General features: G+C 35.2%; 1 protein-coding gene across 1 annotated transcript in view; it reads left to right on the top strand.

The window, feature by feature from the left end:
• Window positions 1-14,198, top strand: part of LOC126756586 (CCR4-NOT transcription complex subunit 11) — a 29,371-nt gene extending 15,173 nt beyond the window's left edge. Inside the window, exons 2-5 of the mRNA XM_050469776.1 lie at window positions 2,696-3,119; window positions 4,224-4,363; window positions 12,628-12,786; window positions 13,673-14,198. Coding sequence (XP_050325733.1) covers window positions 2,709-3,119; window positions 4,224-4,363; window positions 12,628-12,786; window positions 13,673-13,850 — 888 coding nt within the window. The 5' untranslated portion in view covers window positions 2,696-2,708 and the 3' untranslated portion in view covers window positions 13,851-14,198. The remainder of the gene's footprint in view (window positions 1-2,695; window positions 3,120-4,223; window positions 4,364-12,627; window positions 12,787-13,672) is intronic.
• The last annotated feature ends 8,023 nt before the right edge of the window (window positions 14,199-22,221 follow it).

Below are 22,221 nucleotides of genomic sequence, written 5' to 3'. Positions count from 1 at the left end.
CTCTCCACCGGTGTAAGTAAGCTTTGGACTACTGTCAGGGCTTTGTCTAATCCAAAAATATATGATGACACAGTTGAAATTTAATTCAATGGCCATGCCTCTTCGGACCCGAAGAAGTGCGCGAGCTATTTAAGCCGGCAATTTACACTACACCATTAGACAAAGCCAAACGATGTGTTACCCGACGGCTGCGCAAAATGCCAAAACCGCAATAAAATCCTCACGTCGCTAGTCGGCAGCACATGGGGAAAGGACAAAGAAACGTTGTTGGCAACTTACAAGGCAACAGGCCGGCCCACAGTTTAATACAAGCTAGGGGGACAAAAATATTTCAGTTTAAAATTTAATTGTTTTGGTCGTGTTGATTAATTATTTTAAGTTTCATATAAAAAATTAATATATTTTCTTAGATTTGCGAATAGAAAACAAAAATTTGTGTAAGAAATATATTTAATTATTTTTTTTTTATATTTCAGAACATACAATAACATTTACTTGAACGTATAAAATAGAGAAAATTACAATAACAATAATAGTGCGTTCGTAGAAAATCCCTTACTAATCATCGCGTTTTTCATTGGTTGAAAATCATAGAAATCTGTTTGTAAGTCCATTACAATTGGCATAAAATATTTTGGCTGGCATCGTCACTCAACCTCAATGGAACAATAGCAAAAACAAACAGCTACTCATCAGTAGCATCGCAGTTCTCAAATTTCTGTTTATAAGCGCTTGGCCGGAGCTCCCGTCGCATCCCCATTTGCTGATTAGTATGAATGACGAATCCGAAGATATATTGTCTTTGAAAACTTTAGTTTGCGCTTCAATTAAACGTTTAGCGTTTTTATCCAAAATGGCTTGAAGTTTAATTTCGGCGCGTGTTTCTGTTACCAAGATATGCTTATCTGCAAGGTAACACAAATTTTTAGACTTACGTAAACTAAAATAGGATGGAAAAACTTTATGTCCCGCCTTCAAAGACCATTTTAGCGTCTTTTTATAATAAGCTAATGCCTCATCACTTGTCAATTGCCTGCCTTCCTATGTAGTATTACCAGACTTATTATTTTCTGAAGATTTCAAACTTTCTCTAATCGAAGTAGCTATGCCTACCTTGAGTTGCATACGTTAAAAACTTGAAAATAAAAATAATACAAAAATTTTTATATGAGTTTTCAAAACCCCGTACAACGTATTAGCTAAACATAAACCAAGTATTAAATTGCATAAAATATACATACATACCTTCTAAAGTAAAGTCCATTTCATCAACAGTCATGTTTTTCTCTGCCAACCTTGTTAAAACACTATTTATATTGTATTTATTATTTAAATTGGAGACATAAAAATGATAACACCGTATCACTGCGATTTAACTTGTTGTAGTTTACTGTATTAGAATATTTTGTGCGATTCTTACATATCAACATATCAAGGGCTGTTATAATCAGAGTACTGTCAATTATTTGATTGTTTACATTGACTTTTGTCCGCCTACTATGATCCAGGCGATTCACTGTGCGGCCGGTCCTTAACTACGCCGCACTAATATAGTCGCCGGGATACAGTGAAACGCAGACGAGGAAGCTTCAGACTTGTCAGAACACTGCACTCCGGACTACGACAGAATGCCACTTGATGACTCCTATCAAATACCTGCATAGTGAGGCCCATATGCTCTCGGTTAAGGAGCATAATGAACTACTCTCTAAGCAGTGCTTTCCAAAAACCACTAACTTCCGACAAGCACTGACGGCCATTTATAATGGAGCCGTCAACACATTCACCGACTCCCTTTCAGTAAATGGCGTACTTGGAGTCAAACCACTACCCACGAAGGATACTTTAGCAGATTAAACTCCTAACTATCTAGAATAAACCCTTCTTCTTCTTCTTAATTGGCGTAGACACCGCTTACGCGATTATAGCCGAGTTAACAACAGCGCGCCAGTCGTTTCTTCTTTTCGCTACGTGGCGCCAATTGGATATTCCAAGCGTAGCTAGGTCCTTCTCCACCTGGTCCTTCCAACGGCGTGGAGGTCTTCCTCTTCCTCTGCTTCCCCCGGCGGGTACAGCGTCGAATACTTTCAGAGGTTTTCGTCCATTCGGACAACATGACCTAGCCAGCGTAGCCGCTGTCTTTTAATTCGCTGAACTATGTCAATGTCGTCGTATATCTCGTACAGCTCATCGTTCCATCGAATGCGATATTCGCCGTGGCCAACGCGCAAAGGACCATAAATCTTTAGATTTAGAATAAACCCCTACATATCAATATATGTTCTGCGTGCAATGAGTCTCCGCATGGCACACTGGCCACCACTTTGCATGCCCCACTAACCCCACCCATCTGACACCCCTCTCCCTTTGGTCCGACCCCGTCGAAACCGCACGTTTCTTGAGCCTACCGTTGGATGACGTCAACGACATCTTACCAACCCTTACCATCGTTACAACAACAGGACACAAGAGTAGGAATTGGGTACAGGCCTACGACTGTAACTGCTTACTCTGTGGCATGACTATACCCCATTACACCCCACTACTACTACTACTATAAGTTGATTATGTATCCAAAGAAACCTAATCTGCTCCTATAAACTTAAATTATATACTTATGTTTTACTTACTAAATATATATATATATAGCTTAAAATGGTAATTTTCATATATAATTATTGCGGTTTATTTTTAGGCTCTTAACCACCATGAAAAGAGTAGACTTCGATGATACCAACGACCTTCCTATTAACGTAATGTCGAGTGTTATAAGCTGCGTAACACCATCAACTAATTTTCATTGGCTACCGGCAAGAACAGATAATTTATCCACAATAATTGGTCGAACTCTGTGCAGTAAAAAAACAATTACTCCTGAAGTTTTGTCTTTGGCTCCACCGCTTATGGATTTCGAAGATGAACTTATTTGGTTTGAAAATAGAGGGGACAGTAATGAGATTGTATCATATGATAACTCGAACTGCATTGATGCATACTCTAAACACCTTTTAACTCTTGCTTTTTGCCAGCCTTTAACACCTCATGAACAAAAAACATTATTGGAAGATGTTATGAAGCATACAAACTTTATTTATCAAATAGGATTAACTCCATCTAAGGTATTGTGTGTTTGCATTATTTATACTATATAATTAATGAAATATTACAAAAATTACACATTAAGTGACTTAGAATTAGCAGATTAATACTTTTGTATCGTCTTCTTTATATTGATGAGCGATATTTCACTACCGGTGATTTTTTCACTGGGATTGAAAAAGCCGCATATCGCAACTTTCACTTTCTGTAAATAGCAGTTCTGCGAATTCTGTGAAATGCCACAGCAATTCCATTCTGTGAATTGTGATAGCAGTTCGATTTTGTGAATAGCGATTGCAATAGTAGCTTACAAAAAACTTTTGAAATTGCGATTTTTTTTAACAATAAAATTTGACTTAGTCTTTCCGCTCCCTTGGAATATCCTGTCATATCTTCTGGTAATTTTATTTCAGACTGGAAATTGACATTCATTGCATCTATCCTTAAAGGTGGTAGAAAGGATGCAGTCTCCAATACAATTACTCCTATTTCTAAGCTCTCTACCATTTCCGAAATTGTTGAGTTACTCTATTTTTTGCAGTTAAATCAATCATTAACGTCAATCAGCATGGGCTTGCACCTGGTCGCTCTACTGTGTCAAATTTAGCGGCTTTTAGTGATTATTGAATGTCTGCCTTCTTTGTTGGATTTCAAGTAGATTGTGTTTACATAGATTTTTCTAAAGCCTTTGATAAAGTTTCGCCCAATATTGTAATTAAAAAATTATTCTCTTTTGGTTTTCACTCTGCCTCTTGCAGTGGATTAAGTCATATTTGCACAATAGTCGTTGTGTTGTTATTGTCGATGGGGTGCCATCCGATTCATTCATTGCGTCATCGGGGGTGCTACAAGGAAACGTTTAAGGCCCTCTTCTCTTTGTGCTGTTTATCAACGACACTTCCTGTTTCCTTCATTAACACCCTTAATTCTGTTTTTTAGTTATCTATTTCTTTAATTGTAATTTTATTATTCTAATTTATTAATTTTCTAATAGTCTAAATTAATGTTCATAGACTTAAGTAACTAAATAAATAAACTAAAAGCAGTAAATTTGAACAAAAATTTCGTAAGAGTGCGTAAAAATGATATTCAATAAATATGTACACTATTGCTTTATTTTTCAGTTGCCCCAATTAGTAGAAAATAATCCACTTATATCAATAGAAATTTTGCTGAGGCTTATGAAAACGGTCGAAATAACGGAATATTTTAATGTTTTGGTACAAATGGACATAACACTGCACTCAATGGAGGTTGTTAACAGGTAAAAAATATTTCAACTGAACCACTTTTGGTTGTATAAAACTGATATATAAAACATATTGTTGTTTGTTTATTAATTTTTGAATATTAAAAAAATATAGAATATCAAGTATAGAAAACAACTATTTATGTATATAGTACAATGAAAGATGTGTATTGTAATAGGAAACTGCGTCACATTCTGAAATATTATTTAATCAAATTCGAGTTGATCTGAGCTGACTGCGGCGCTATTAATTAGCAACTTATAAATTATTTTACCTAATGTTTTTTATCATTCTCTTCTACGAAAAGGGACCTAATTGTTTCGGAAAACTATTCAGGTAAAAAGATATACATATGTACGTGTCTCATGTATAGAGGTTAAAATGGGGGGTATTATGGCATGCAGTAATTCTTGCAGTAAAACTAATCGAGAAAGATGTAGAGTTAAGCATACATACATATGTACATTAGAGAGATATAAAGATTTATGTAAAATATGGGTGCGTTCGAGCAGTACATTAGCACTTGACGCTTCTTTGATACTGATACTCTACTGATGGCCAGACAAAAAATGAAGTGTTGTCCGATTATTTGTGTAAATTGCGCGCACAAGTGCTGCCAGAAATTCACACAAAACGTAATATCAGAGAACGTACATCCTAGAGAGGGTTCACAGTGGAATCATTATCAAAATATTTCATTTTTCGGAGGAGTACTGTTTTGAATGAGCGTTAATATCAGGCGACGCGAAAATAACATAATTGAGCATTTTCATTGTTAAATGAGAAAAATAATGCTAATTCCAATGTATACTTACATATTCGTTTATTACCTAATTATTTAATTAATATAGGTTTTATAAATAAAATATTTAAATATTTATTTGCTTTGGCCATAAAAAGGTTTTTGTTAACATCTGAAAAGACCATGCGGACAACGGACAACTAAAAAATCTGTCGAAGGACTGACGCGACGACAAAGCATCACAACATTGTGTTTGTTGTTGGTAGAAAATCCGAGCTGTGCCGAACATCTTTGCCTATAAATCATCGTAAATATGAATAATTATGTAAGAGCATGAATTTAGTACGTATCGGCGCAGACTTCTGCGAGCCGCGGAAAAATATTTTGCAAATAGTATTTGCAGCTTAGTTTCCGTGAGCCAATCCTTAGTTTTTGTTATGGTCGCATTGCAGATGTTTTAAATTTGGGAAAGTTCTTTTGCCTTCTTATTTGGGTCTTTTTTGGGAACGGTAGACGTAACATTCCATCGTATAATACATTCCATAGTATTGGGCCCAATATGAAGCCCTGCGGTTCCCCAACTATCACTACGTAGCCTGTGGAGCTGCATCGATATCGTATGTCGCATATAAGTATGTAGGTTTGTGTATTTATTTGTATGGTAATGTCATACGCACATATACTTTAAGACAAAAAAGGACCCAAAAATTGTAATTAAATTTTCCGGGTTAATAATAATTAAAAAAATGTTGTTTGCCAAGTTGGTTGGATGGTCGTTAATCACTACGGCAAATTTTTTTTGCTTATATTATTTTATTTATTGGTGCTTTATTTTAAGCTTAAGAATAAGTTATAAAACCTTAAATCTATTTAAAAACTAGACAAGCTCAAGCAAGTGATTGAGCTGTTTTGGCGATACGTTGCTCTTTAGTACGCAGGCATATCTCTTCTTTTAAACCTACCAAAGCATTAGCCAAAGGGTTTGGGTGATCTCGGAGTTTAGATATAAATTTAATTCTGCTGTCTTCTACTTCTTTCTTTACCATAGAAATACCAAGGTCTTATGGATATTTTCATTACGCATGTACCATGGTGAACACGTAATTGTTCGAAACATTTTCGATTGGAACCTTTGTATTAGATCAATATCTGTTGCGTCTAATTTGCTTCAATCGCGCAAATAAGTTTCGACTTTGATCAATTTCATTAAGATATACCGCATCTTACCGAAAGTTCGAAAATAACTGACTCTACCACTCGGTAGTGGTAATTTTTTCAATAGCCTTTTTTTTGACAGATCACACGTGAGTCGTGTCAAGCTGTTCTGTAATTTTTGTTCTGTGTTGTTTGGCATTTATCCCTTTCACAGTTATTAGAAAGAAATTATTTCTCAATTTCATTAAGTTGCTGTATAAAGTTCACCCTCAAAATTTAACAGTTATAAATTGTTTCCATCATAAGCGACACTCCGCGAAGAAAAAGACTTTGAGTTGCAAATACAAAATTATATAGTCATTCGCCAGTTATCAGTCAAATTGCTCGAACGAGTCCAGTTATCGAAAATAGGACTCAACGAAAGGACCATCTGAAAAAACGCAGATAAATAAATGCCAAAGAATGCTCTTTCGAATAATAATAAACATTGCCCATAAATTTGAAGTTTCTGTGTTTTTTCTTGAAAAAAGTAAGAAACCTCGAAATGAATGTGCTTTAATTATATTAAGTATATGTGGGCTTATACTAAGTTCGGACCGATATTGAAAAAAGAATTTGTGGACTGTGTAATCAAAGTCGTTCTGACCGACATTATATGTTTTAGATCCGTTTTCGATAACAAATCACAATTTTTTTGTTTGTTTACATTTAGAGCAACGAGAAACTCGTTTAATTGAACAATGCGTCCAATGCCACTTAATTTGACCACCTAATCAATAAAAAGTATACCTATGTAAATAAATATTTATTTTTCAGTAATGCTATTTGAGTAACATTTTTAACCTTAAACGAAAAAAACATAAGGAACAAAAACAAGATAGTGCACCTATATTTATATTTTAGAATTGTTAAAAACCAAAAAAAAAGTTGAAGATTTTTTTTCGTTTTCAAATGTATCTTACATTTGTATTGTTTCCTTTTATACAATCTAACCCTTCACTAATTTGTTTGTACACATCGATTTCACGTAATATAGTGCACAAATAACTTAAATTCAATATTTAACTTATTCTTCAATTATATTTATTCACACAAACATAACAAACGGTTGCAAACTGACAAATAACCAGTGTTACCATTACTAATTTTGCAAATGACCAAAAAGAAAGACAGGAACCATAATCGGTGATGGACAATAAAAAAATCACTATTTACCTTCCTTTGCGATATACCGTTGTTGATCCGACTAGGGTAAGCTTTTTGTTTTTGAAGCGCGGCCAAAGTCCGCCAAAGCAAAAAGGCGTCCTACTTATGTAAAAAAAGTGAGAACACCCCGGTGTTGGTCCGATAAGGGCAATTTTTTTAAGCGCGTCCTGTTGCCGTCAACGCAAAAAAGAGTTCTACGCGAAAAAAAATTGCAACACCCCGCTGTTGGTCCAACCAAGGTTATTCGCCAAAGGATTTCCACGCGAAAAATATACGTTTTATTTATTTCCTGTCATTGGGGTACTCGTATAATCTGTTTGCTTTATTTCCTTCGGTTCATTTGCAAAAGATTTCGACAAAGTAACGCTAGCTATTTGTCAGTTTTCAACCGTTTTGTTAATGTACAAAGAAATAGAAAGGAGAAAAAACTTAAACATAGAATAGTAGCTATTTTTGTTATTTTTGTACTATATAATGTGCATTAAATGTATACAAACGAATTTCTGAATTGTTAGAGTATATAAAAGGCAAATACATTTTACATTTATATTTTGGATCTGGAGAACCTCCTCTATCCGCCCATACCTATTTTACCTTGAAAATTAGGGGACGGTATTCTAAAGTTTTTCCGGATAATTTTTTTTCTATTGTTCCCGAACATCAGCTTCTTCCAAAATATATTCATCAATAGACATATGTACATTAGAGTGATTCAAAAAAAAAAAAAATTTTTTTTCGTTTCGTACTCGGAAAAATAGGTTCATAGACACCTCTAAGAAAGCCTCTCCAAAAATGAGTTTTTAATTGTAACGGGAAGGTCCTCCTACATACAGTTTTCTATTTTTTCTTATTATCAGATAGAAATATTTATATCTCGCTTCCAACTACTTGAAAAAATATCTTGTTCCTTAGATTTTGTAGAAAATTGAATGCTCCTCGAAAAAGAGTCCTAACGATTTTTTCGTAAACGTAACCGTTTAAAATATATTCACAGTTAAAATTTGATTATTTTTAGGAAAATTTTTTATTTCTTATGAATTTTATAACTCAATTTGGAGAGGCTTTCTTAGAGGTGTCTAGGAACCTATTTTTCAGAGTACCAAACAAAAAAAAAAATTTTTTTTTGATCCACCTTAAAATGCATTGATGTTTGACGATGAATATCTCGTAAACGCTTAACTTAATCGAAAAATCAAATGAGACAATTTTTATAGAGCAGTAAATTTCCTACAAAATTATGAGTTTCATCATTCATAATAATTTTTATTCATTGAGTTATAAAATTCATAAGAAATAAAAAATTTTGCCAAAAATAATCAAATTTTAACTGTTAATATCTTTTAAACGGTTGGGTTTACGAAAAAATCATAGCAGACCTTTTTTGTAGAGCATTCAATTTCCTACAAAATCTAAGGAACAAGATATTTTTTCAAGTAGTTGGAAGCGAGATATAAATATTTCTATCTGATAATAAGAAAAAATAGAAAACTGTATGTAGGAGGACCTTCCCGTTACAATTAAAAACTCATGTTTGGAGAGGCTTTCTTAGAGGTGTCTAGGAACCTATTTTTCCGAGTACGAAACGAAAAAAAAATTTTTTTTTAATCACTCTAATGTACATACATATGTTTCAAATGATTATGCCAGAATTTTTTTTTTCGTTTCGTACTCGGAAAAATAGGATAGGAAAACAGGTTTTGATAGCGGTCCGAACATAGCATAGGGGAAGTATTGACCCGATCAAAAAAATCAAAAATATTCTCCCCGAATTTCAATACTAATCCTCACAGATTGACCGATATTTTCAGTAAAAATCATCTTTTTTGCACTGGAGTCCACATATTTGTTGTATAGGTCATTGAAAAATTTTGGTCGGTTTCGACAATTTTGGGATACCTATTTGTGTTTGTCTTGTTCGGATAATATCATTGCCGTTTGATTTTTATGTCGTAAAATCAAAGCAGGAATTGTGTTTAAAAATTTTTGTATATGGTTATAATCCGATTTCGCAAATTGACAAAGTGTTAAATAGAATTCTGTGTGAAACTTCCCACGGTCAAGTAGTTTCCTTTTTGCACTCGAACATAGAAGACATTGCCATCTTGGTTGTAAATTTTGATACTACATTTACTCAGTGAGTTATCGCACGTTATATGGGAAATGGATTATCTGATGTTACCCATGCTAAGAGGCTTCTTCTCCGCAAGTTTGGTTGATGTCGTTTTCGCAATATGGAAGATATGTACATTAAACCAAATAAGGGCAGAAATATTTAAAAAAATTTAGTCCACAGGTGTCCCTCCCTACTGCGACCCACTGTACAAAATACAGTTTTTTTGTCTAAATTTAGTGTTATAAGAATTCGTTTAATGACGTTTTGGTGGCGTGTCAGTGGTCCGATTACATCTGCAATGCCAACCTTCCTTGGGTGGCAAGAAACATAAGTAAGCAAGTTTTACCGAGATATCTAAATATTTATTCAAATCATCGTTTAAATTTGGGTTTAAAATCATCTAATCACCCTGATCATTTATATATCCATAACTTTATATCTATCTTGAAAAGTTTCAGGTGAACAGACTAAGACTATTAACGACACTCTTCGATCTGGCCTTGCTATATGCATTGTAATAATTTACAAGATGATTAAGTATGTGTTATTTCAATGAAATACATATGTACATATGTGGGGTATGTTTTCATAAACATGTGGTTTAGCGCTGAGTATGAAAAAAAATCGGACTGAAAAGTGGCCTAATTACCTTATCCATAATATAATGAATTCAATTTCACTGGTTGATTGTTCTCTTATGGGGGTATTCTGGTCTAGAAGCATGAATTTCAGGTAATTTTTAAAGTGTCGTAAAAAAAAGGCAATTAATATTTTCACTATCAATTTTTTTATTAGTTATTTGTTAATTTTAGAAGAGTACAGAAAAAACTAAAAAAAGTAAAAAATTTCAAAAATTATGAACTTACGAAATGGGGGCCCTCTAAAAATTTCCACGTGACCATGCCATGATTTCAACCCACCTAGTTATCTGAAACCAAAAAAAAAAAAGATTATTAATCTAGAATAATGTCACAATGGCCGGAACTGCGGAAAAGTGGGAAATTTTTTTTTTTTCACAAAATGGCGACTGCGTGAAAAAAAAAAATTTTTGGGTCACTTTTTCTGACTATTGCGAATTTTTTTAAAAATAATAAAATATAAAATTTGGGGATGGGCTAGTTCCACCATAGATAAGCCTATAAAGAAGACTCTATAAAAATTTCAAGTAAATCGGTCCAGTAGAACCTGAGAAATCGTGGGTATCGTTCCGAAAAAGTCAGTTTTGAGAAAAACGCGTTTAAAGTTTCGCGTAAAGTCTTTTGTTCGATTAGTTCCGGCCGAACCAGTTTGGATGCCGGGTCAGAAAAATGCCTATATCTCCGAAAATAATTTGAATTTTGAAAAATGCTCTTGTACACATATTCTCGAATAGTTAAACTTTGAAAATATAAAAAAAATTGATTTTTTTTAAATTCCTAGACCAGAATACCCCCTTATATGTCTGTACGTAATATGTATATTAAATTTGGTTGAGTTTATATAACATATATAGCATTTGAGTTAACTAGGTTGATTTTAATATACAAGGGGCGTTCCAAAGTAAACAAGACTTACAAAAAAAACAGAAAAAATGGTTTTTTCGGCAAATTCAATTTATTTTATTCAAAATAGTCTCCTTCTGTTTCAATACAGCTTTTTGCACGGTCCAAAAGCATGTCTAACGAGTGTTTTAGCTCGTTGACCAGTATGGCGGTGCAAGCCTTTTGAATGGCCTCTACGTCTACATAACGTTTCCTTTCATGGGCAAATGCATTTTCCCGAAAAGGAAGAAGTCGCACGGTGCCATATCAGGTGAATACGGGGAGTGGTTAATGGTTAAAATGTGATTTTTGGTCAAATAATCGTCCTTCGAATGTTGGATTCTGAGCAATTTTTGGTCGTCAGTCAATTTGTGCGGAACAAACCGTGCACACATCTTTCGTAAGCCCAAAAGTTCGGTCAAAATGCGATAAATCGATGTTTTGGAGATGTTCAATTCCATTTCCATGAATTTCAATGATGATTTCGGCTGATTTTTGATGAATTCCTGCACAGTTTCGATGGAATTTCCGGTGATCACGGATTTTGATTGGCACACATGTTGATCGTCATTTAGTCCTCACGATCACTTTGAAAACGTTGAAACCACTCGTGCACTCTACTATGGGATAGGCAATCATCGCCATAAACTTGTTTCATCAATTGAAACGTTTCGGTAAAAGTTTTACCAATTTTAAAACAAAATTTAATGTTGACCTTTGTTCGAAGCTCATTTTCGCGCCGATTAACACAAACATACTGACACTTAAAACGCAATAACTTCATCTATGAAATGTCATGGACTCACTGGACTACTCGTATCGATAAAGATAGCAGATTCTAACGCACCAGTCGACATGTAGATGGCGCCACCAGGGGGCGCTGTTTATTTTGGAACGCCACTTGTAAATATCGCGGATATAAAAATAAATATAGCAAAAAGGCTACGACAAAAAATAAAAGTTTATGAATTCCAAACATCATTGTGATCACTTCACTACTTCTTTGAATAATAAAAGTTAAATTCTTACCTAACAGTTTTTAAAATAAAAAATTTGCAAAACACCTGAAAATGCGTAATAAAAAAAATTAAATATTATGCGCCGGTTTAACAGGGTTATAACTAAATATTAAGGCTAGGGGACGAAATTAGACGTCTTATATATATATAATGTATGATTTATATTACGAGTATAGAAATGATTATTTGTAGATATATTGTTTTGTAGTTAAGTCTTATCGGTTTAGTAATGTTGAAATCTCTTGGTGGAGAATTCGAAATTGAGTATCTTATTGATTACGATTCACTACTTCAAATTACATTCATAATATGACATTTGTCCAACATTTTCAGGTTCTGCGCTCAAATATAAACCAGTTTTAACCAATATTTCCACGCCAAATTTTTTTTCACTCTTGTTATATCCGTATTTTATTTCGTGTTATATATTCACGACTTTGTAAATTTTCGAAAATGTTTACGTTATTTTGCATTTTTAGGTTTACGATATATATTAACGTTTTGCTTATTTTTAAATTTTCAGGCTTACTACTTCAGTGAATTTACCTACAGAGTTTATACATTTATATATCAGCAATTGCATCTCTACATGTGAGACTGTTAAGGACAAATATATGCAGTCCCGTCTGGTGCGTTTAGTTTGTGTTTTCTTGCAGTCACTTATAAGGAACAAAATAATTAAATAGGTGTCAAGGTAAGTTTCCAGCACAATATATTTCTTTTTTTGTTGAAATCTTAGTTTTCAAAATCTCATAATAGGGGATATATCCGTTATGTCTGATTTGATAAATCTGTCCTAAGCGAAGTTTGAAAGTTTAGGTGGTTAAAATATAAGTGGCGTCGACTTTTAAGGTATAAATATCATTTGACAAAATCTCTCGAATTTTTGACTCACAGACATGAAATTATTGGCGTTTTGTAATCATGAACATGGTACACATCCAAGTTTTATCAAAATATCTCAGTTGCCCAGACGTAAAGACAGACACAAGGTCATCCGGATTTCAATCGTTATTGTGATCATGTAGGTTTAGGTGTGGCAATGAACCGTTAGATGAATGAGTCGATTGAACTGGTGGAGCTATACTTTAATGAAGTGTGAAAATACCGATTTAAAATTATAGTATCGATGGCTGTATAATTCATCTCACCTCTGTAGCAGTATGCAATCTTATAATACATACTTAGGTTATTAAAAAATTTGCCACTTATTTTAAGTTAACAGCACAAAAGCGTTTATCACACTTACAATTTGGATTAGGCCCGATATAAGTTAAGACCTTATAGATTCGTTTATGTTTTTTGTGGAAGGAAGAATTTATTGCTATACTACTAATCTTTATAAGTCTTAATTAGTCGTTGCGGTTTGCCAAGGACGGCGTAGCTTGATTATTAATCCAATATTTCCAACATGCGTTGGAAAGCTACTATCCTTGCACGATTTTTTCAGTTTACATATGTACATATGTCTTTCATTTTAAGCGTAAACGACAACAATCCCAAATAAAATTTTAGAAATATATGAATACATTAATTTCAAATACGTCCAATATATTTTTTTTATTCTCTTTGCAGGAATTATTAATTGAAATCGAAGCTTTCTGCGTAGGTTTCAGCCGAATAAAAGAAGCTGTAGGTTTATATAGGCTTCTAAAGAATTTGGAACTTGGAGAACATGGCTCTAGTACCAACAACGGAAGTTTAACGTATTCTACGAACAAAAATGAAACTATATCTCCAAAATAATTTTATTAATATTTTACGAGTAAAGTAAATTGTTTTGAGATGCTATAGAAGTAAATAAAATAAAATAGGGTTTTCTTTGCATATATGTATGTACATATGGTATATAGTATACAGTGCACAAAACCAAAAAAACTTCTATAGGAAGATGGTTTGACTTTGAACTGACTTATCTCCTAAACTATAAGAACTTTTTAGTTTCATTTAAGAGTGTGTAAAAGTCGCTTCATTTATTTTTATAATGGAATTGAAATTTATTATTGAAAATCCAGTGTGCTTAAAAAATTAAAAAAATCCATAATAATTGCATTTTCGAAGACCAAATAAACTTGTAGTTTTCATAAAACGAAATCCTTTCAGGAAAATTACTACTTTGTATGTGCAGTAGACGCTATTGAAATTGAATTGTTATTTATCGGTCAGCGGTTAGTCAAATTACGTCAAATAAATCGACGACCATCAGATTAAATTAAATTTGGAGTCTTCTGTAAAAAGTATTACTCTTTCGAATGTAATAAAGGTTTTACAATATGTCTCTTCGATAAGTGTGTTTAATTTTAGCTTAGGGCGCGCAACATTGTTTTTGGGCCTCTACTCTACTTCATCTAGCCTTTCAACCTTAGCAGTCGTTTTGAATTTAGCAATATGTAGTTACTAATTTAAGAGCGGGTATAGTTCCCAATGCTCTATTGGAGTTGTACGATTGTGAACGGTTTGTTTGCCACCAAATCAGAGATGAGTAAAATCAGCAATGGATTATAATTAGAGAAGAGGCTTGCACATACATGTCCTCCGATGTATATAGAAGTACAATGGAATGTAAAGTACCGTAACTTTAAAGTAAGAATGAACAAAAAAATAACAAACGGAAATGAAATGTATTGCAAAAGAGAGATTAAAAATAGAAAGCTGAGATAAAACAGAATTGCCAGATAAGACTTAACATCATTAGAAAATGAACTTAAAACTAATATAAATACTCTTAAACATCCTACCCGGTTGAGTCGGTTGACTCGAAATCCCTTTTCTCTAGCAATAGGCATAGTTTCAGGAAATCCCTTTTCTCTAGCAATAGACATAGTTTCAGAAAAGCTCGTTTCATGTATCCTCTAGCGGTTCTCAACGTGACATTGCGAACACCACCCATCAGCCCTGGAACGTACTGTTGTCACTCGACCCCGACACCAGTGGGTTGAAGGCAGGTACTCTCGTTTGACTAGGACGATATCATCCACCCTTGTATTCCTCATGCTCCGAAGGCATTTGTTTTACTCTGCAGGATGGTAATATACTCCTCACTCTATCGCTCCCAAAATCCTTGCATTTGACGTATCCATTGCATTTGCTTTAGTCGGTTGCTAGGAATATGTTTGATATCTGCTTAAGGGACCGTCAGTAGTGGCGGCCCAATGAGGAAATCCCCAGATGCTAATGCAAGTTTTTCCTCAGGATCGTCGTGAAGTGGTATAATAAAACGGGAATTAACTACGTCATGACCTGCGCATCTACGCAGCATGTCAAATAGTGCTTAGCCTTGGTGACCATACAAAATACGTTCGAGAGCGTTTCGTTTCGAATCGTAGTGCGAAATATTCACAGTAATCGACATCAGATGAGATGAAAGGCCTGGCGGCACTAATCCTCTGCACGGATAAGGAAGCCATTTGCTGCTTCAGGACTTTCCCTCATAACGTCGAGAGTCAACACAGTTATGGGGAAACTTTTGACGGCTTGCCTGGAACTCAAAATCCAGGGCCCGAATCGCGGCAGTCGTGAGCGAGCAAGTAATCGAATCGAGTGAAATTTCGTAACGTGTCGAGTGTGCGGATCGTCGCACTCGATGCAAAACGAATAGAAATTTTATGAAATAACTTCCCTGGTGTAGCTCTAAATGACATTTTCGAATAACAAAAAAAAAGAAGTATTTGAATTGGAATTGAACGTAAATATTCAAATTTATAATACGTTTATATACATACATACATATAAATTTACAACAAAATTAACCCTAACGTGTTTTTCTATTCAAGTTCATCTGATTCAGATGAAGAACATCACCAAATGAACATAAGGTCCAGGATTCGTGATAAAAGTAATCCCATGGCTTTACCTGAAGCAGCGTAGGAACATTTTTAATTATACCGTTTAACTTGGTATAGATCTTATTATTTTAAATCATTTACAGATTCAGGAAGCGGTTTAGACTGACCAAAGACGCATTTACTTTCATCCTATCGGAAATAGAATTTAACGCGCATTTATCAACCGCAGTACCACCAATTCTTCGATTAGCAGCGACTTTGTCCCTTTTGGCGAGTGGAGGCTATCAACACTCAGTTCGAAACGACTTTTTAATTGGAATGTGTCAGCTCTCGATATCTATCTTGTGATGTAGGCACTCTGTTGTCTCTTGGCTGCGACACGGTACTCCTCGTCGTACCAGTTGTTCTTTTGTATTTCTCGAAAACCAATGATTTCGGTTGCAGCTGTACGTAAGGATATTGAAATACCGTCCCACAGTTCCTTATACCGAGTTGTTGACGAGTGATCTCAGAGAGCAGGAGACTCAACACATAATACGCTAATGGCCGAATTGTTATCGAGAAAACAATAGGTTTATTAAAATCAGTATTTCGTTTTTTTGTAGGATTTTAATTCAAATGAAAACATAATACAACCTGGATACAACTGAAAATGCATATTCCAACGAAGATGAGAAAGATACAGACGATATGTCTACAAATGAAGCAAATAGAGTTAGAGATAGTTTTTTAGAATTCTTTAATACAAGTTCATAGTCCATTTGCTTCCATTTGCTGGTCAGACGATAAAAATTATATTTCATTTTGTATTTGGGGCTGGAAAGATATGTCTTTTCTTATTTGTACTAGGGAAGTCATCTGAAATGTATGCTGATGTTTGTATACCTTTCAATGCCTCCAGTGATGTTTTAAGGGAAATCATACCGCTGACCTCCTCTTCGGGGAAACTTAAATTTACTTGATTGTACGGCCCACCTCCTGTTCCACAAATTTGCTTTGTATTTTTAACCATTTTCCTTTTAACTGCAATTAAAATCAATCCAAACCTATAAATTAACCAATATTAACCGATAATATAAACGTGTGATGTTTTTGATGTGACACATCTACATATATGGGTGATACGCAGTCTATATGTAGCAGAGAACTTAAAATAATATAGAATGTTCACGATTAGGGATATTTCACTTATGTACTATATTTAGTTCCTGTCATAATCTGTACTTTTTAACCTATTACTTGTATAAAATAATTTCGATGTTTCACATCTGCCAACTGTCAACTGACAGCTCACTTTTTTATACCTTTCCCCAACCAGTCTTGTCCTTGACTGGAGGGCCCATAGCGTTTAACTTTTACCGCGATTATCGCCAAGGTACAGAGCCGCAACAAAATCCTCAAGGCGCCAGCCGTCAGCACATGGGGAAAAGACAGAGAAACGCTCTTGGCAATATACAAGGCAATCGGCCGGCCGGTCCTAATTACGCATCACCAATTTGGTCGCCTAGATGCAGTGGCACGCAGATGAGGAAACTCCAGACTTGTCAGAATACTGCACTCCGGACCACGACGGGATGCTTCTTGTCTCCCATCGAACACCTACATAGTGAGACGCTTATGCGAAGGAGCATAATGAACTCTCTCCACAGTTCCTGCTGGGATGTTTTCGAGAAACACCTTCACCGACTTAATGGCGTTCCAGTCAAACCACCATCCATCGCAGACGAAGAGCTCGAGTTGCCGCAAGAAACGAGCATATTGTATGAACCCTCTACTCCAGCATGCAACGAGTCTCCGTATGACACTGACCACCTCTTTGCATGTTTTCGTAGAAACACACATTTCCTGGGCCTCCCGAGACGTCGACGACAACTCAGATAACCCTTATCATCCTAACGGGGATTGAGAAACCGTTAAAACAACAACAACAAGTAAGAATGAAGAACGTGATGTAGGCACAGATACAAAAGACCAAAGTTGTTTGAATAATACCTTTGACGGCGAAAGTGCCATTGAAAACCCAACGGAAAATATAAGTACAACGCCTGATTACAAGGCCAACGCCAGAATAAAACTACTACTGAACTACTAAGTATGAAACTGCAAATACAGAAAGAAATATGTGCTAACTTAAGAAAAAGTCTACAAATACGAAGTGAACACTACATAAAGAAATAAGTAATTTACTAAGCAACAAAACGTCACAATGTAGAGATTTAAAAAAGGTAAAATCGACATTAATAAATTATTGGTTCTAAGAAATCAATAGAAACCTAATTTACTAATGAAATTAATGAACTATATTTACTTTTTTTAACACATTTTATTTACATTTATTGAAATTAAATGTTAATAAAATTTGTGAATAAAATTTAGTATATTTATTTTAAAGAAAGAACAATATTTTATTTTAAAAGTACAATAACAATGATTTATATTTAAATTAATAAAGCATGTTTTTATGCGCTCTAACACGTGATTGATATAGCATTAAAAAACTTGCATCCGTTCTTATCACACACAAGAAATGGACAACGGGGCAGTGAACCGCTTCACCGCAATCGACTAAATAAATATTTTTAATTCAAAAATGTATATATCCTTAACCTGGTAAATAATTTAATTTTTATTGTCAACTAAAATACAAAAATTTTGTTCATATAAATAATTTTTTTTTTTTTAATTTTTAATGAGATATTCCATGCCCTGGTTCTTGTTTATGTTTTTTTATTCCTAAAAATGATAAAAAAAACTCAAAATTTAAAAAAATTTTGCTCACATTTCCATAAATTTGTCTATTACGATTGGTAGTTTGCGTTCGAACGACGATTCGAACGAACGGATACGTTTATATACTCGTTCACGTATGTCATCATGCCAGGTTACGATAGAAGCGTTACGATCACGTATATCATAATACGAAATACAGACTTTTACGTGACGAGTGATACGTTCACGGATGTAACGATTCGACCCCTATATTGCTTCAAAAACTTCAGCCTGGGAAGATTCATTTGTAATAAAATGTGTCATCACATCGGCTGATTGCCGAAGTTCACAATAGTTTAATTGAAATTCGAACACGGGATTTGATTGATACCGAGGGTTGAAGAGGGAAGCGAAACGCATTTGTGAACATAAAAGAGAGAGGCCGAAATGCGTATGAAGAGGTTGCCAAGCTGGCCGACAGGGTAATTCTCGAAAATTCTACGAAAAGATGCGGCGACTAACAGAAGGTTTCAAGACCGGAGCGTACTCTTGCAGAAAACCTAGAGCTGATCCAATAACCGATGCCCAGAGCTTAGGAAAATTATGGCGGGAGCATTTCTCCAGCCTGATGAATGGCAGTGAAGGCACAACATCAGGAGATGGCGAATCCCAATTCCGATTCCCAATCGATGACGATTCCATTGCCCGACCATGAAGAAGTCGATAGTAATTATCCGTCTAAAGAACAACAAAGCGAGCCATTCACACACGGCGGTTAAGAACTGACAAGGAGCATGCATCAGCTTCTTTGTACAATATGGTCGGACGAAAGCATGGCCGACGCTTGGAATTTAAGTGTGCTTTCCCCAATCCACAAAAAGGGAGACCCCACAATCAGCGCCAACTACCGTGTGATAAGCCTCCTCAACATCGCATAAATCGAACGTAGGATAATTCTTGCCAACAGGTGCTACTTCGGACTGAGTAGGCAATTGAGAAGGAAAGTCCTCTCTCGACGAACAAATACCAAACTTTATAAGTCATTTATTACTCCCGTCCTGCTTTATGGTGCAGAGGCTTGGACGATGACATCAACTGATGAGTTGACGTTGCGAGTTTTCGAGAGAAAAGTTCTGCGAAAGATTTATGGCCCTTTGCGCGTTGGCCACGGCGAATATCGCATTCGATGGAACGATGAGCTGTATGAGATATATGACGATATTGACATACATAGTTCATCAAATTAAAAGACAGCGGCTACGCTGGCTAGGTCATGTTGTTCGAATGGATGAAAACGTTCCAGCTCTGAAAGTATTCGACGCAGTACCCGCCGGGGCAAGCAGAGGAAGAGGAAGACCTCCACTCCGTTGGAAGGACCAAGTGGAGAAGGACCTGGCTTCGCTTGGAATATCCAATTGGCGCCAAGTAGCGAAAAGAAGAAACGACTGGCGCGCTGTTTTTAACTCGGCTATAATCGCGTAAGCGGTGTCTACGTCAGTAAAGAAAAAGAAGAGTATTAAAGGTTTACAACCAGAGCTGGATGAGTTGCATCAATGCATCCTTTGACTTCTGGGTTTCCAAATAGTTGCTAAAGAGAAGTTTACTATTTTTTAGAATACAATTTTAGAGAGCAATATCGGTATCCTTTGAAACTGAATATTGTTACGAACCTTCAGCGGCAGCAGGGTAAGACTTGCTGCCAATTTTATTAAACTAAATGTGGATGTTCCTCTTTACATACTCACTTTACAGATTGAAAAAACCTTCCAGGACGACAAGTAGAAATGTTTTAGCAAAACACACGTGCAACCCGTGCAGACAAGAAAGCCGTATGAAATCTCAAATGCCGTCTTCCGATTCTACCTTTCATGTTCGTTTAACACATAAGCGGACATAAATAAGATTGGGTGCGTTCGAGTTGGCAATCACGACGAAGTGTTCCAAATTTGTCAAGTGTCACGTTCTGGTTAAATTTTTGGCAACACTTTCAACTGCGGCAGTGTTGCTTTTAATGCGAAAGCATCACGTTCTATGCGAAAATTCGAGTAACAGTGCCGAGGTAACACGTTCAGTCAGTAAATTGTTGCGCATCACTTGCGTAACAAACGCATCATAAACATTTTGAATGCGCGATAAGATTGAGAAGGAATTGTAAGTGAATTGTTTATTAAATATCAGTTTTATGTTTGGTTTAATATATTAATGTAACAAAAGATGTTATCAGGGTATAATTCAATAATTTTGAAAATTATTTGACTTTTATCACTGTTCTTTTTTGCAGTATCCATTAAAGAAAGAAAGAAACGATTTTAGCTACGTTTTCTTTTCTTAACAGTTTTTATAAAAATGTCCCATCCATTTTTCAACATGTCAGAAATTATATAAGTTAAAATTTCAATATTTGCAAGCAACACGTTCTGCGCGAAATAATTACTGCAGTATGGGGATGTTCGAGTCTCAATCACTGCGGCAATATTGCAAAGCATCATGTTCGACGCAAAAATGTAGCGACTTTTGCAAATGTCAAACGTTCGAAAATTTCGGTCATAAAATTGATTCAAAATGCAGTTTTAAGACTTCTTAAACTTCACTTCTTCAATGCACCTGCACACCGCGCAAAATATTTGTTTAAGTATCAGCTGAGTATCTGCAAAAAAACATCAGGGTTGCAATATTGCCGCAGTTATTTGCTTGCTCGAACATCCCCTATTACAGCAAAGTATTTGCTGAGCATCCACAACAGAGTATCAAGTTAGCAAAAGGGTTGCAGTACTGCGGTAAATATCAAGCAGTTCGAACACTGCCAGCATCACGTTCTACAGCCACTTTTTTGGCGCAATTTATGCAAAAAATCGGCAACTCTGAATTTTTCTTACGTTTTCAAAGTGATCATGAGGACATAAATGACGATCAACATGTGTGCCAATCAAAATCCGTGATCACCGGAAATTCCATCGAAACTGTGCAGGAATTCATTAAAAATCAGCCGAAATCATCATTGAAATTCATGCAAATGGAATTGAACATCTCCAAAACATCGATTTATCGCATTTTGACCGAACATTTGGGCTTACGAAAGGTGTGTGCACGGTTTGTTCCGCACAAATTGACTGACGACCAAAAATTGCTCAAAATCCAACATTCGAAGGACGATTATTTGACCAAAAATCACATTTTAACCATTAACCACTCGCCGTATTCACCTGATATGGCACCGTGCGACTTCTTCCTTTTCGGAAGGCTTGCACCAACCAACGAGCTAAAACACTCGTTCGACATGCTACGGTACGGTAAAAATTGACAGCCAAAACATAAATATTTCCGAATCATATGCTATTCTACTGCGATTTCACATTGTGGATAGAATACCAAACATACTCATTTAATGAAAAATTTAGCAGCAATTTTACAACCGAATAAACCAACGTTTTAAGAAGAAGAAATTTTAATTTTGAGGATCTTCATCTAAAGAATACACATCATTTGGAAACAGTAAAAATAACCCACATTACAGCTTTAATTACCAATTTTTCGCTCATAATCATCTGCATGATGCGCATAATTGCAATTATCATCATTTTGATTCTAAAAAATAAATGGGAAGTAAATATAACAGAGTCATC

This window comes from Bactrocera neohumeralis, chromosome 4, assembly GCF_024586455.1.
Source record: "Bactrocera neohumeralis isolate Rockhampton chromosome 4, APGP_CSIRO_Bneo_wtdbg2-racon-allhic-juicebox.fasta_v2, whole genome shotgun sequence".
Classification (NCBI taxonomy): domain Eukaryota; kingdom Metazoa; phylum Arthropoda; class Insecta; order Diptera; family Tephritidae; genus Bactrocera; species Bactrocera neohumeralis.
The sequence above is the reverse complement of the archived record's forward strand: the minus strand, read 5'-3'. Positions and strand labels throughout refer to the sequence as shown.